Genomic DNA, 15700 nt, shown 5'->3' with positions numbered 1-15700 from the left:
ATGAATTATTAATTATTAATATGCACCCCTCCACACCCATCCCGTGGGGCTGATGGATAAGGTTACAAAATAGACATAATGGGCTTAGGAACTGAACCACAAATTTATTTTACAATCTGATAAGCTAGTAACAGAGTTTATATTATGCTGCAGAAGTGCAGCATAATCAATTAATGACCTAATTATGGAAAGTTATATTGCCTTTGCAATTGTCACACTTGTACTGTAGCTGGGTTGATAGCCTGCTACAACCTTGAGAGCCTAGAGCCCCTCTCAACACTGGCTGTACAGTGGAACCTGTACAGTGGAACCTGTACAGCTAGTGTACCGTGGGACCTTTAAAACCAAGATATTTAAATCTGGTTATATAGTCAAGCTAAATAACAAACTCGATCTGTAACTATAGTCCCTGATTTTTTTTAATTTTCTTAGTTGATAGTTGATCATCAAGGCAAATGCGGGGGACCATCGACAAGCCGCCAGCTTCCTGTCCTCGTCGAGGCCAGTAAGGTTAGTGGCTCTCGGGTAAACTCTGGTAAACTTATGCAAACTTTGTTTCAGCTCCTGAGCCGATTGTGTGTGTAATTCCTCTGTAACATTTCCACCATCACATCACAGGTTAGGTACATAGGGGTGTATAATTAAATGGAATATATTCAACTGCCTTATAAGTGCGAGTGCAACGTAGGGTTGGTCACCCTGAGAGCCGCAGCTGTTGGTACGCTGGCAACAATAGTACCAATTATTCTTATGCAATATGAATTTTGACTGACTTTCTGAGTAACTTTCACGCCAGTCAAAAGCATACTCGTTGTTATTGTGACAGTGAGTACGTCAGAGCGATATTTCATTTAGCGGACATAGTCCATACATGTATTAGGAGAAGTGGAATGCAGGTAGGCACGAGTGGTGGACCCTGGGGCACGCCTGCACCACAGTACTGACTGGTGCACGTGGAAACGTTAGTCTGGCAGCCCGACCCCGAGCCTCTAGTTCAAATTATAAAGGCTCTTGGAAGTCGTTATCTAGAATCGACTCCATTCCTGTGCACTTTGCGATGTCAGAATCATTTATAAAGGTAAGTAATATATTAAGTGATTCTAGTTCTGTTTTTTTCTGCAACACATTAATTTTGTTAATTTTAGTTGTGTAACCGATCGAAGCGCATATATTGTTTATCTAATCAGGTGATCAACTCGTGATATAAAATTTATTCTTCACTCATAACTTAAATAATTCGCAAGAAGTTAGTAGTTATTTTAGCATTTTTGAGGTTCAGTTATATATATATTTATTTTAATTAAATTTTGTGATTGCAAATGTACCTATCAATATCTGAGGCTTTATTGTATATGGGAAATTTAAACTTTCACTATATATATATATATATATATATATATATATATATATATATATATATATATATATATATATATATATATATATGTCGTACCTAATAGCCAGAACGCACTTATCCGCCTACTATGCAAGGCCCGATTTGCCTAATAAGCCAAGTTTTCCTGAATTAATATATTTTCTCTAATTTTTTTCTTATGAAATGATAAATCTAACCATTTCATTATGTATGAGGTCAATTTCTTTTTATTGGAGTTTAAATTAACGTAGATATATGACCAAACCTAACCAACCCTACCTAACCTAACCTAACCTATCTGTATAGGTTAGGTAGCCGAAAACGTTAGGTTAGGTTAGGTTAGGTAGGTTAGGTAGTCGAAAAAACATTAATTCATGAAAACTAGGCTTATTAGGCAAATCGGGCCTTGCATAGTAGGCTGAGAAGTGAGTTCTGGCTACTAGGTACGACATATATATATATATATATATATATATATATATATATATATATACATATATATATATATATATATATATATATATATATATATATATATATATATATATATATGTCGTACCTAGTAGCCAGAACTCACTTCTCAGCCTACTATGCAAGGCCCGATTTGCCTAATAAGCCTAGTTTTCATGAATTAATGTTTTTTCGACTACCTAACCTACCTAACCTAACCTAACCTAACGTTTTCGGCTACCTAACCTATACAGATAGGTTAGGTTAGGTTAGGTAGGGTTGGTTAGGTTCGGTCATATATCTACGTTAATTTTAACTCCAATAAAAAAAAATTGACCTCATACATAATGAAATGCGTAGCTTTATCATTTCATAAGAAAAAAAATTGAGAAAATATATTAATTTAGTAAAACTTGGCTTATTAGGCAAATCGAGCCTTGCATAGTAGGCTGAGAAGTGAGTTCTGGCTACTAGGTACGACATATATATATATATATATATATATATATATATATATATATATATATATATATATATATATATATATATATATATATATATATATATATTATTAAATATGACCGAAAAAGTAAGATTAATAATTCTAACACGAATTTTTTTACCTCCAACAGTGAAAAGAAATGTACGAAAGATTGAGAAAATTCGTGTTAGAATTATTAATCTTACTTTTTCGGTCATATTTAATAATATATGTCTACAAGAAAGACTGCTACCAAAATATACTAATATATATATATATATATATATATATATATATATATATATATATATATATATATATATATATATATATATATATATATATATATATATATAATACTCCTATATATATATATATATATATATATAGGAGTATTTGCGGCGAAGTGGTGGCCGACAGGTACGGCCAACATGGCCTACTCTGCCAAAGCTCAGGGGGATGGCATTCTAGGCACAGTGAAATTAACGGCGTCATCAAGAGGAGCCTCACAACAGATGGATGCTCAGCAGAGAGAGAGCCCCATCACCTAATGCCCCGTAACTCTGATGCTCTTATTGGTCACCCAGATGGTATCACAGTGAACCCTTGGAAGAATGGCAAGCAGTTGATGTGGGACTACACATGTGTAACAACCCTGGCTAATACCTATACTGACTTCAGTGTTGCACAACAGGGTGGCGCTGCCACTCACAGGGAATCAGTCAAATCCCTTAAGTTCAGAGAACTGGATCACCACTACAATTTTGTCCCCATTGCTTCTGAGACACTCGGTGCCTGGGGTAAGAGTACCACCAGTTTTTTGAAGGAACGGGGTTCTTGGCTAGTTGAAACAACTATGTGTATATATATATATATATATATATATATATATATATATATATATATATATATATATATATATATATATATATATATATATATATATATATATATATATATATATATATAATGTCGTGTGTGTGTGTCGTACCTAGTAGCCAGAACACACTTCTCGGCCTGGTTGTGTGTGATTATATGCTCCTCGATGGAGCCCTGTTGCTTGTGCATTGTTTATCGCCTAGAGAGAGACATTGTGGTCTTGCCAAAGACCGTGTGACATGTGTGTGCCAAATACATTGAGTTTTATACTCTTCAAAATACGGTTTTAAATCAAATATTCATTAATAAAGCGTAGACTTCTTTAAATCTTACTGTATTCAATAAACTCCGTATAGACTACCTGTCTTAATGAAGATACTCTGTCGCGTCTACCATTTTGTAAGATGGCTCGCACTTTGCTATCATGGGACAAATTTGCGATGCAACTACATCTATTCTTAATATATCATTCAGTATGCCAAATTTGATGCCTCTCAAAATACTTATAACAGGTTTGAGCTGGCGCGCCACTATTGTGGAGTTGACGCCCGAAAATCAAGGTTGTCTGGGTAGGAAGAGCTACGTCAGGTGTCTCCTGCATGCTTGACTAGCTTTGAGTTTAGTTTAAAGTTTAGTTTAGTTTATCATGTATCCAATACCCATCCAGTGGGAGGCGGTGGAAAGGCTATAAACACCTACGTGTACTACTAGGAATATTTGACTTCTGTCAGCACATGATTATGAATGAAATTCTTACATATATATATTTAATAAACATATAGGGTGTTATTTATAAATCCTTGAATTATTTCACTTTCAATTACCTAGTGACGTATGGTATGTGACTAGATTTGCTGACAATATTTACATTTAAACATGCTTTCTGACCAAAGTCTCAGCCGAACTTGTAGCCGCGGCCAAGTCAAGCAGTAATAATGTCCTGAAACCTGTTGACCTTACTGCATGACCAAAATATGTGGTTTTTCCTCCATAGTAGTATGAAGACAGATGTACACACTCATTTACGCAGATATTCTCAACTTTGATGGGTTATAAAGTTTATAACAAAGACATTAGTATACTTAGTATACATTGGCATTTTACTCTTAATAATTGTGTGTTAGTTGGATTAGAAAGGGTTGGCTTATTATATTCTATGTTTTATCAATCTTCTAGTTTTAACTTTCCACGGGAGAACTGGCTTTATTTCGTGGGCATGATAAAACTAGCAGATTTCTTTAAATGTTTAAATATACAGTGTAATGGAGAGGGGTTTGAAGATGTAGTTGTATACCTAATTAATAATATGTATGTTTAAGATATATACTGTACTTAAAATCAAATAATTTGTTACAGATTCCTGATGATTACAGTGGATATGGCTTATCTCACTTCTGTATTCCAAATCATTATGTCGATGACTTAGAAGACATAATGATTCCCTGGGGACTCCTCCAAGACAGGTATAAATAGCTGATATGCAGTGTAGCCTCATATCTAAGAGAGCGCAAAATCAGCGTTGAAATTACACTTTATTTGTTTGAACAGGTCATTAAAGTGAGGTTAAGCTTATTTTTAGTATCATTGTAAGTTATTAGTTAAATTTTATGATAATTATGCATTTTGACCAAATTTTGTTCATTTATTTTGCACTCCATACTTATTCGGGCCGTTGGCAGTAGGAATACCCATCCCGTGGGCGGTAGTGGACGCCATACCCATCCCGTGGGTGGTAGTGGACGCCATACCCATCCCGTGGGTGGTAGTGGACGCCATACCTATCCCGTGGGTGGTAGTGGACGCCATACCCATCCCGTGGGTGGTAGTGGACGCCATACCTATCCCATGGGCGGTAGTGAACGCCATACCCATCCCGTGGGTGGTAGTGGACGCCATACCCATCCCGTGGGCGGTAGTGGACGCCATATCCATCCCGTGGGCGGTAATGGAAAAAGTTAGAGGAAGATAGTAGGCCTAGGAACTGAACGAACCTCAAAATGAAATTAATTGAGCAAGTAACAGTGTTGATATTGAATGATTGATTAGTGATGTGATATCATTCGTGTCAAGTGTAAGTATAAATTAGGTTTTGAGCGAAGATAACGTCCTTTCCGAATTGTACCGCTTCCTTAGGTACAATTTCTCCAGAAGACGAACAGGACTAGAACGTTTATTTCCACGGAAGTGTTGATGACAATTTTATAACATATTGGCGTTTGCTTTCTTTCCCTCAAAATAAAATATTGCAAAAATTATAAAAGGTCTAACAACATGCTATCAAGTGAATAACTGATCCAAAATATAAGAGCTATTTGCATAAGCCGCTGAACATGTTGACACTGGAAGATAGAACACGAGATGATATCATTACCATATAACACTGGGAAGGGTAAGGACACCTTTGATAAGGATTTGATACGGATACCTTTGATAAGGATACCGTTGATAAGGATTTCCTGAAGTACCCAGCACCAAGACCAAAAGGACAACAGTACAATTTGGTACCGTAAAATCATAAGTTTTCATTTGCGAACAGAATAGTTGATGAAATAACTTAAGAAATAGTAGAGTTTAATTACTATTTGCAGGTTAAAGACTTTGCAAGATAAAGAATGTCAGGAAGACACCACTACGAATTTATCTCTCAACGTGTAACAACAATTAGACAATTGCATACACACTTTCACCCCCCCCCCCCAACAAAGCCATCAAGTAAATAAACAAGATTATTAATTGTCTCTTCGTGACAATTAATAAACTTAAATAACAGTATTACTTGTTCAAGTGTCCGAAATGAAAAAAGCTAAACTAAGATAATATTTTGTGTGAAGAAAATATATTGCTTAGAGTGAAACGTAACGTCATCACAAGAATGACGATGAGTTAGGTCTGTACTGGGAATTGTTTTACTTGGCCTAATATTATTATGTTCTGATATTATATTGAAGATTTGTAATATTCAAAGTTTTTCATTAAACAACTACATTTAAAACTTGATCTATTGCTTATTATTTTTGCCTGTTGTTGTTCCCACAGAACAGAAAGACTGGCTCGAGACATTTTTCAGGACTTAAAGGATGAACCCTTAACTGCCCTGTGTGTCCTAAAGGGTGGCTACCGCTTCTTCACAGATTTACTGGACAAACTAGCAGTTCTCAATCGTTCCCAGGCCTTCTCTGTACCTCTTTATGTCGACTTTATTAGACTAAAGAGCTATGAGGTAAGATATTTTTACAATAAAAAAGCTAATTTGTTATTGTATTTAGTGTCCAAGTAAAGATTCCGTAGTTTTCATATTAATGCTCTTTTTACATGCAATATCTGAAGAATGTCTGCGTAGAAACTTGAAACATTCAACATTTGTGTACGATGGTATAACGATAGTCTCTGCTATTTTACTGGACCATGTAGCCCACTTGGTGAAGATTTTAAAATAATTATAATGCTCCTTCTGGGGAACGGAAGACCATGGAGATGTGTCGAGAAAGATTTGGCGTATCTATACCAAATATATACAATATATATACTCCCTGTTAGCAGTCTACGCTCCCAGGAGTGTCAACTGCTTTCCTTGATGGCTTGGCACTAGTCATTTGTCTTTTGTATAAATATACACTGTGTGACCTCGAAAATTAGGACCTATATATAATGAATTCATCCATACCACATCCAGAATTCGAAATCTTTATCCATGAAATCTAATTTACTGTTGATCATATTCACTATTTTCAATATTCTTGTGTTTTAAGGAATGAATATATATTATAATTCAATAACTAGTATTTGTTTATTCAATGTTTTAATGAACTTGTACAAAATTTTAAATGATACTGAAGTTAGTATAAGTGAATTATTTACTGTGAGTTCCTATAAGGGCTTGCATACTCATATAGTGTACAGAACATACTCTCCTTTTGCATATACTGTATATAAAAGATATAGATATCTGAATGACAATGATATCAGAAATTTGTGCACTGTATCTACATTTTATTTTTATTATATACTGAACTGAATATAGGAAATACATGTAATGAAAGCATTTTATCTAGCACCTCTTCCGTTAAGAATAGCAACGAACAAATTTGACCAGAAAATCTTTAAAATTGAGATTCGCATATATGCCGGTTTCATTATTCTTTACAAATATTCACTCACTGCTTCTTCCATTCACATTAAATAAACTTATCCGATGGTAGATAAGTTATTACAAAAAATTAAGAACGCTGAATTGAGATTTCAAAACACCTGTGGTGGTAGAATAATCTGTTAATGCAACTTTAAACATTGTTTCCACCAGAATGCAGATTCCACTGGCGAAATACGTGTCGTTGGAGGGGACAACATGGTCAATCTTTGTGGGCGCAATGTACTGGTGGTTGAAGATATAATTGATACGGGTCGGACCATGAAAAAGCTCTTGACCATTCTTGAACAACATAAACCCAAATCAGTGAAGGTTGCCTCTTTGCTGATAAAAAGGCGGCTAGATGCCACTGGATACAGACCAAACTGTGAGTCTTTGAAACGTATTCTTTCTTTATTCTTCTTCCGGGACACGAGAATATATTATACACCTTTTTATGTTTTGACTCTCGTGTTGCAGCCTAAGGTGATGTCAACTGTTTTCTGTGGTCAGATGTTGCAGTATAACACAAACCTTATCTTCAGCAGTATGAAGGGGATAAATACCAGGAAATCCAGTAAATAGTTTTGCAAGCTTCAGTGGAAGCTTTGTTTTCTAATATTCAAATTACTTTGCCTGTACCAAAGTCTTTGTGAAACATTTAGTTTAATATTTTTTTTGCTTAAATTTCAAATGGCAACTGTAAATCCCCTCTAACTATTTAACCTGTTAACAGATTATACAGTATCTTAATTCTTTAATAACCAAAGTAATATAGTCATAACAAGCTTATCAAAAATATTATCTTAGACGATGACTTCAAAATTTATCTCTGTAAACAAAATAACCTTCAAGTCTATAATATCCTGAATTGCATAAACTCTAGAATGTTCACGATTTTAGAGTTTTCTAGAATGTTCTAGATTCTAGAACTCTACGATTATCAGACATGCATGGATCACTTATGTCACTTTCCTTGGAGTATTTTTTATCCTTTATTTTACCCCCTTTATTATGTTGCTGCTTTTTAAATAAAAGTTATACAGTATTACCATTTACTACCTTCCTCTGGCACTCAAGAGATATCTGCATAACATAAACATATACGAATAAATGAATCTTATTGCCCAGACTTTTCGTTTCAGACTGTGGCTTTGAAATTCCTGATAAGTTTGTGGTCGGTTATGCCTTAGACTACAATGAATACTTCAGAGATCTTAATGTAAGTAGCCCTTGTATTGTCTCTAGTGATTGCATCCTTGTTGATGATACTTTATGTACTGTGCCTTGAAACTACGAATCTATAATCTCAATTGAGTGATACACACTATATAACCTGTTGTCTTATTAAATTATTTAACATCGTCCTTCTCTTCCACAGCATATATGTGTGATTAATGAGAATGGGAAAAAGAAATATGCTGTTCCACGAGGATCACACTAATATGGAGCAGTCATCTTGGCAGATGACTATGTAACCTTATCTACTATAGTCTCCACTTTTTATATTCTCAACAATGGGTTGTACGAGACTACAGATTTAGCCACAAATAAAATGGGAACAAGTTACAATATATTGAAATTACAATATACATATCCATTAGTAAATTAAATATATTTTTATAAGACAGAAGGACTTCCTAGAAGCATATGTAATAGTTAATTACAAAATAGAAGCAATACTTCTTTCATTCCATAGTTTTGTATATTAGGTGATACAAAAAATTGGTGTATGTATGACCTAAAAATTATATATTGACTATACTCTACTTAGGTATTTTAAATTAAGTTCTTTAAATATTTTTCATATGTGATTTTTCTATTTGTTTTTTGTTTAAATAAAATTGTCTAGGTTTGTGTTGGATAATTTATATCTTTAGACTTTAATACATATAAATTTAATTTACCCTTTACTGTATATTACTTTGCAAAAGTTGTCATGATTAATATGTTCGTGTTGGCAGTTGTAATAATAGTGAAACAATAAATTTAACTTTTCATTGTACAGTGCCTCTGTAACCCTTTCCACTACCGCCCACAAGATGGGTATGGGGTCCATAATAAATGAACTAAACTAAACTAACAGAGTTTTATATATATTTTCTGTTCTTCCACAACAACTTAGTTCGTGCTGAATAATGATTTTATTGCTGATTCCAAGACTTGAGAGGCAGGAACACTAATCTCCCAACCCGTCCTCTTAAAAATAACGTCAATTTACACATAAAATTTAAAACTACAGTACATAATGTTTATAGTACAGTTTTAATATAAACTTACATGAACACATCTAGGAATAATTCTAGTAGTTTACCTATATTTGCGTAACAGGATTTAAAATTGTATAAGTAAAACTTTTTTGCAGTTTTGAAACTAAATTTCTTGGCATAGTGGTTTTGGCAATAAAGATTGGCATACCTAATAGTTCAATTTCATGTGCGGTAAATGCAGTTTTAGCTGCCTTGTCTGCATATATCATGAAACTGGCAGCCATACCATGAGGGGTTTTGAAATTCTTGCACTGTGCATCAATTATATTAGTTATATTTGATGTTATGATATACCTAGTATCTAGCAAGTTAAGATTTTCAAATGCTCGAAGACCTGAATTTGAGTCACAGAAATTTTACTATATATGTGGAGTTAAACCATTTATTTAGTCTTCCATTAGTAGTCTATGTACATTTGTTCATTCTGAAGAACTTACTGTTTTGAATACTAACAGAACAAGGGGACATGGATGGAAGCCGGAAACTCAGATGAGACATAGAGATGTTAGGAAGTTTTCTTTTAGCGTGAAGGTAGTGGGAAAATGGCATGAACGTAAGGAACATGAGTACATGTTTATTTATTTATTTATTTATATATTTATTTATTTAAGAAGGTGTAATTGGGTTTGTCAGAGTACATAACATTGATGTTTTTACATTCTTGCAAAGACACTAACTGGCACTGCGTTTCGGGAAGGTCCTTAATCTAATATATAATTATACGTACGTAATTTGTAGGAAAATTTGAAGAATATTAAAAGGTACATTGTAGGAAAATTTGAAGATTATTAATAGGTACAGTGTAGAATAATTTGAAGATTATTAACAGGTACATTGTAGAATAATTTGAAGATTATTAATAGGTACAGTTTAGCAAAATTTGCGTTCAACATAACTATAATATAATGTGAAAGCAGTGATTACAATGGTGAAGTTGCATGTGGAGCAAGTGCATTATTGGCATAATCTACTCTCCACACATCTTAGGCACACATATTGGGGGAGTGAGCAGCACAAAATACACGTTGCTTGCCAAGTTTGAAGCTGTTGCCCCTTGTATGGGTTACATGTGACTTTTTTTTTTTTTAGTCTGGATTAATATCCTCCAACTTGATCAGTATTTTATAGGTCTCAATGAGGTCAGCCTTCCAATTCAAAATTAATTGGCAAAACATCCTCAGGAATAATGGATAGGGGGGCAAAAGCCAGTGGCTTTTGACAAGCCACTGGCTTCCTGTCTCTGTTTAGGCCACTAATTGGAGATAGGCCTCAAGTAAATATACATTTTTTCATCGTTAATGTTTATAAGGGTTCGAATCGTTCGCTATGGTAACATTTTGGGTGTTATATAATTATTATTATTATTGTTATTATTATATAACACCCAAAATGTTTTCACGGCGAGTGATTCGAACCCTTGCCTTGTTAAACAATTATCCAGTGTCAGTAGCAACAAAAGTGTATGAAAATGGTGAAATAGAGAATAGAGCACAACAAACTGCTTCTTCGCTCTTAGTACAAACCAGTGCGATGGTTTTCGTGTAAAAGGGAGGTCGTGGTTACTAACGGGTGATTCAAGGTTTCTAGGTCTGTAGTCATTTATAGTAACAAGATTCGTCCACATTAGCTCCGGACCTCCCGATAGCGCTGGTAACATTTGCTTACCACACTTTACAATATAGCTTGTTATGTATGTATTTATAAATATTTATATATATATATGTTTGCATGCTTATATAAGTTTTCGGGTTATTGAGCTTCCATACTGACTATTAGGGTTTCGTTTTGTCCAGCAGCCTTTAAATAAATATTGAGCCATTGTCCTAACCAAGTTAAAGTAGGCTACATTCCGCCTCGGGCTCTCGGGAGGTCCGGAGCTAGCGTTGGAAGAATCATGATCATAGAAAAGCATGAAGATTAGATATCAGACCCCGTTAGTAACTACGACTTCCCTTTTTCGGTATGACGGTCGCATGCACTTGCTGACCTCAATGGTTGTACTTCTTCGTAAAATAAATAACAGCTTGGCTGAGTAACTATACGAAGGTTGCATATCTGTGAGTTGCAGGAGTGTTCACTGAAACCTGCAATCGAGTCTTCGACGGATAATCAATTATTTTTTTTTTTATTAACACAAGTATACGGCAGTGTAGTGCCGTCTTCACACCTACCGGGCAATAACCCAGGATCCCTACGATTATAAGGGCCCCACTTGCCGCCCAATGAGAGATCTCTTGGCAAAATGGATAATTACTTGACCTCTTGCTGGGAAGGTAGGGAATTCGAATCTCGTTTAAATTATATTTATAATAAATAATTTGTGCAAAACTATCTGACGGCAATCTTGCATTTTAGCGTACGGGCGGAGCCCCATTCTCTGCATTGGGAGACCCACTTCATTGATTTGCCCAGGGCCTACAATGCTGTTAAGAGGGTAGCAGCAGTACGCAGCTTCCCTATTCTATGTGCATTCGAATTCCCCAGATTTTTGGTTACCCGTTTCTTTGGCAAGTCCACTACGGGCTCACCATAGCCCGTGCTACTTGGAACTTTAGTTCAGAGTAGTGAATCTATCACAACAACAACTCTTTGGCAACTTAGCTTGTATGAATGGATGTTTTTTATACAAGTTCAAGTATGTTTATTGAGATAAGCAAGAAATACATCTCAAAGGGATAGAGTAGCTTAGGCTATTTCTACCCCCCCCCCTTTTTTTTTTTATACAAGCCGCCGCGACGTCCTCTCCCCGTAGTTGAGATGGTGGGCATCATCAGGTAAAGTCAGTTAATATTTAGATGACATGAAGTGGTTCATGTAGTGTGGACAAAAATAGATATATACCGACCCATCCTCCTACTACAATGATAGGACTTATAGCAACTATTTAGTCGCATGTACCAGAATGTAATATTATTGAATTAAAGTGAATTTAATATACCAATGTGCTTTAATATGCTTACTAATCTCTCTCATCTCATTTTTTCTTGCAATGTATCTGTTCTCATTTTATTAATTCTGCTAGAATTTTCCTACTTAAAATTATCTGTTAGATTAAGGACCTGCCCGAAACGCTGCGCGTACTAGTGGCTTTACAAGATTGTAAATACTATGCTATGTATTCTCTCTAACCCAATGTACCTTCTTGTATATAAATATATAAATAAATAATAAATAAATGTACGCTTACACCAAAAAAGAGGACGTTTTGTACTAAATTAATTTTAAAGATTGCGAGTAAGAAGTTAAAAACCAAACTTAAATACTCCAAGGGCTAATATAATATATATACATGTACTATATTAGGCCTAAGATAGCATGTATTAGCACTAGGATTGCTTGGGTATGTTAAATTTGGGTCTGATTTTATAGATGAAACGTGGCTAGCTGAATCCCTAGAATTGTATCACTAATTAGAGCTACCTTGAAATATACATCCTGCGAGATGGGGCCTTAGTATCAGTGCTACCATATTCACTCTTGTGTTCATGATCATATCCTCATAATGCACCCAGAGTTTGCCAGCGCAGACTACTTATCACAAAGAGTGATTTGAAGTAGTGTGTGTAAGAACTACTTACATTACTTATCAGAGGCAGGAATGTGTATCACTAACCATCCTGTGTGATAGGGATTTTAGCATCACGTAGCTAGCTTTCTGACACTCTGTACTCCCCTTCATATAGTCTAGGGTTGCTAGACTAGTCTAGGGTAGTGCTAGACTGCACAAATGCAGATGTACCTAAATATGTTAATACAAAAAAATGGAATACACATATAATGGAATCGGGGTGAGCCCCCATGGTAAAATCTTTTGGTGCCCAGGTGTACTTGGGCACCCAACACTTAAATGGCGCAACCTTGTGGTGTCGACCCGGGCACCGCCGGGTACCCCATCTAGAAGTAGATAGAGGAAAATATTTTTGCTTTACTCATTTATTATGCACTTCATACACTCGTCCTGTGAGTTGTATAGTGGAATAGGTACAATACCTCCATTAAATGTGCAATGTTATATAATGTCATATAGCAGTTGCAGTGCAAGAATTAAGTATTCTGTTACACTATATCTATCATTATAATTCAATACAAAATGTGCGGATAACTTGCAAAACCTCAATGAAGTTAATCATGCAACATCCGGACTGCTGTCTATATAATCCTTTTGCGCTTCCATTGGGATGACCCCGGACGTCAAGGGTTCGAATCCTGGCCGGGTCATACAGTAAACTACCACTCACACAATGATTATGGGTAGCACAGTAAAACACTATTCAATATTTCTTAACACAATTATTTTCTAAATAAATCACCAGACTTAGGAGCGCGAGCTTACTAGCAGTAAGTAAAGTGATTTAATCAAACGCACAGTTTGCATTCGGGAGGTCCGGAGCTGATGTGGACGAATCTTGTTACTATAATTGACTACAGACCTAGAAACCTTGAATCACCCGTTAGTAACTACGACTTCCCTTTTGTCCATTTGGACCGCACTGTTGTGGCTCGGGTTAATATTCTTGTTTGTGCCTCGCCTGGGCCTGAATATTGGTGTGTGGATCAGAGTTATAGTGACTTTATCAAGTTACACGTTAGTGAGGCGGCTCTTTGCACCATAAATCGAATCCCAGTGTTCCATAATTATTTGTATAATAATTATTATCAGATTTTTCTTATAAAATGTAACTTACTGGTATATTTATATTTGTTCACTACAGCTGTAGAGCATAAAATTAATTCGTAATTTTGTTGAAACAGACATAACCATCTATTTAGTTATAAATCTATAATCTTTATTGCAGTACTATTACTTTCTATATAACGCATAATTCAATCCTAGTACAGGAAATATTGGAGCTTAAGCTTAAATACCTTTGGGGTCCAGTTCCGAAACTCTTTTCATTAGATTTACGACCCTATTTTATATCTGCTCATGGGATGGATATTCGGCCACAGCAAGCCTGGTAAATGAGACTCCACAAATGCTAACTGAAGTGAGTCAAATAGAAGGAATACTTGTGAACTTCTTAGCTAAGATGGTAAGACAGGAATGGAACAAACGATTGGTAACATTAGCAGAGGCAAACGCAATACACGAGCTTAGAGGCAAAATATGTAAAAACCTATGGAGGTATCATGTCTGCTGAATTGTACTTTCCAATGATTAACTGTGTCAACAAAACTATTTTCACTCCCTGCATCTCCTGTGATTAAACGTGAAAAAGTAAGAATGTAATGATACCTACTATATTACATTATTCAAGAAATATGCAGCTATTTAATTCAAACTGATGTACTACCAGAAATCCAACTTAGGTATCAAAGTTTTTCCTACTGTGGGGAATGTAAGTACAGTTTCAGACTGTAGCTTGCTTAGCTATGAATGAATTTGGGGTTCAGTTTTTAAGCCCATTATGTGTGCCTCCGTAACTTTTCCATTACCACCCATTGGATAAGTATGGGATCCCCTACCACTCGCAGAATGGATATATGGGGCCCATTACCACTCACAGATGGTATGGTATGGTATGGTATGGGATAGACTGCCACTCATGATATATAAATTGGACTGCGACCCACATGATATATATATTTCCACTGAAGTCTGACAACCACCATTTGTGCCCTTTGAAAATTTCGTCCATTAAAATTTACAAAATGGGTATAAGGTATCACTACCACTCACAGGACGGGGTTATGAGATCCACTGTTACTCACAGGATAGTATTAGATACATATAAAAGAACTGAACTATATCGTACCTCTTTGCTCATGATACGTTCCGTTGAACAGACCAAATATTCGGATCCAACCTCTCAAAGTAATGTAGTTTTATGTGAGCGTTGGTCCTTGTGTTGCGTTCACATGCTACCACCTGCAGTACCTTCTTGGTCCTAACTTGAGACTTGGGGAGGATGCGACTGTGAAGACAAAAGGGAAGTCGTAGTTACTAACGGGTACTGAGTTTTATGGTCATGATTCATGCTTTATCTGCGCGTTAATCTTCCGCATTAGCTCCGGACCTCCCGAAATGACAGACGTTAAATGCGGATGCAACTCGCCACCTTTTACCTGCACCACCTTTATTAGGTGTACGTTCTAGTGTTACAAAATATATAACTAAT

General features: G+C 35.6%; 1 protein-coding gene and 1 long non-coding RNA gene across 2 annotated transcripts in view; one reads left to right on the top strand and one right to left on the bottom strand.

The window, feature by feature from the left end:
- Positions 1–918: 918 nt before the first annotated feature.
- Positions 919–9313, top strand: LOC123762097 (hypoxanthine-guanine phosphoribosyltransferase). Its single transcript, XM_045748411.2, has 6 exons — positions 919–1078; positions 4542–4648; positions 6222–6405; positions 7486–7699; positions 8457–8533; positions 8693–9313. The coding sequence occupies exons 1-6, from the start codon at positions 1058–1060 to the stop codon at positions 8753–8755; spliced, it is 666 nt and encodes a 221-aa protein (XP_045604367.2). The 5' UTR covers positions 919–1057; the 3' UTR covers positions 8756–9313.
- Positions 9314–9383: 70 nt separating this feature from the next.
- Positions 9384–15700, bottom strand: part of LOC123762095 (uncharacterized) — a 14303-nt gene continuing 7986 nt past the window's right edge. Inside the window, exons 2-3 of the long non-coding RNA XR_011230310.1 lie at positions 15338–15496; positions 9384–13475 (exon numbers count right to left, since the gene is read on the bottom strand). This is a non-coding gene — a long non-coding RNA (uncharacterized lncRNA). The remainder of the gene's footprint in view (positions 13476–15337; positions 15497–15700) is intronic.

The sequence above is a fragment of the Procambarus clarkii genome, chromosome 34, assembly GCF_040958095.1.
Source record: "Procambarus clarkii isolate CNS0578487 chromosome 34, FALCON_Pclarkii_2.0, whole genome shotgun sequence".
In the NCBI taxonomy this organism is placed as follows: domain Eukaryota; kingdom Metazoa; phylum Arthropoda; class Malacostraca; order Decapoda; family Cambaridae; genus Procambarus; species Procambarus clarkii.
This window is presented reverse-complemented; position numbering and strand designations above follow the sequence as displayed.

What these genes read in the sequence shown, in the direction of transcription:
- LOC123762097 (XM_045748411.2), top strand. Translation starts at nt 1,058, where the DNA reads ATGTCAGAATCATTTATAAAG. An exon ending in TGTCAGAATCATTTATAAAG is followed by an intron (nt 1,079 to 4,541) that starts GTAAGTAATATA and finishes AATTTGTTACAG; the next exon opens with ATTCCTGATGATTACAGTGG. An exon ending in AATACTTCAGAGATCTTAAT is followed by an intron (nt 8,534 to 8,692) that starts GTAAGTAGCCCT and finishes TCTCTTCCACAG; the next exon opens with CATATATGTGTGATTAATGA.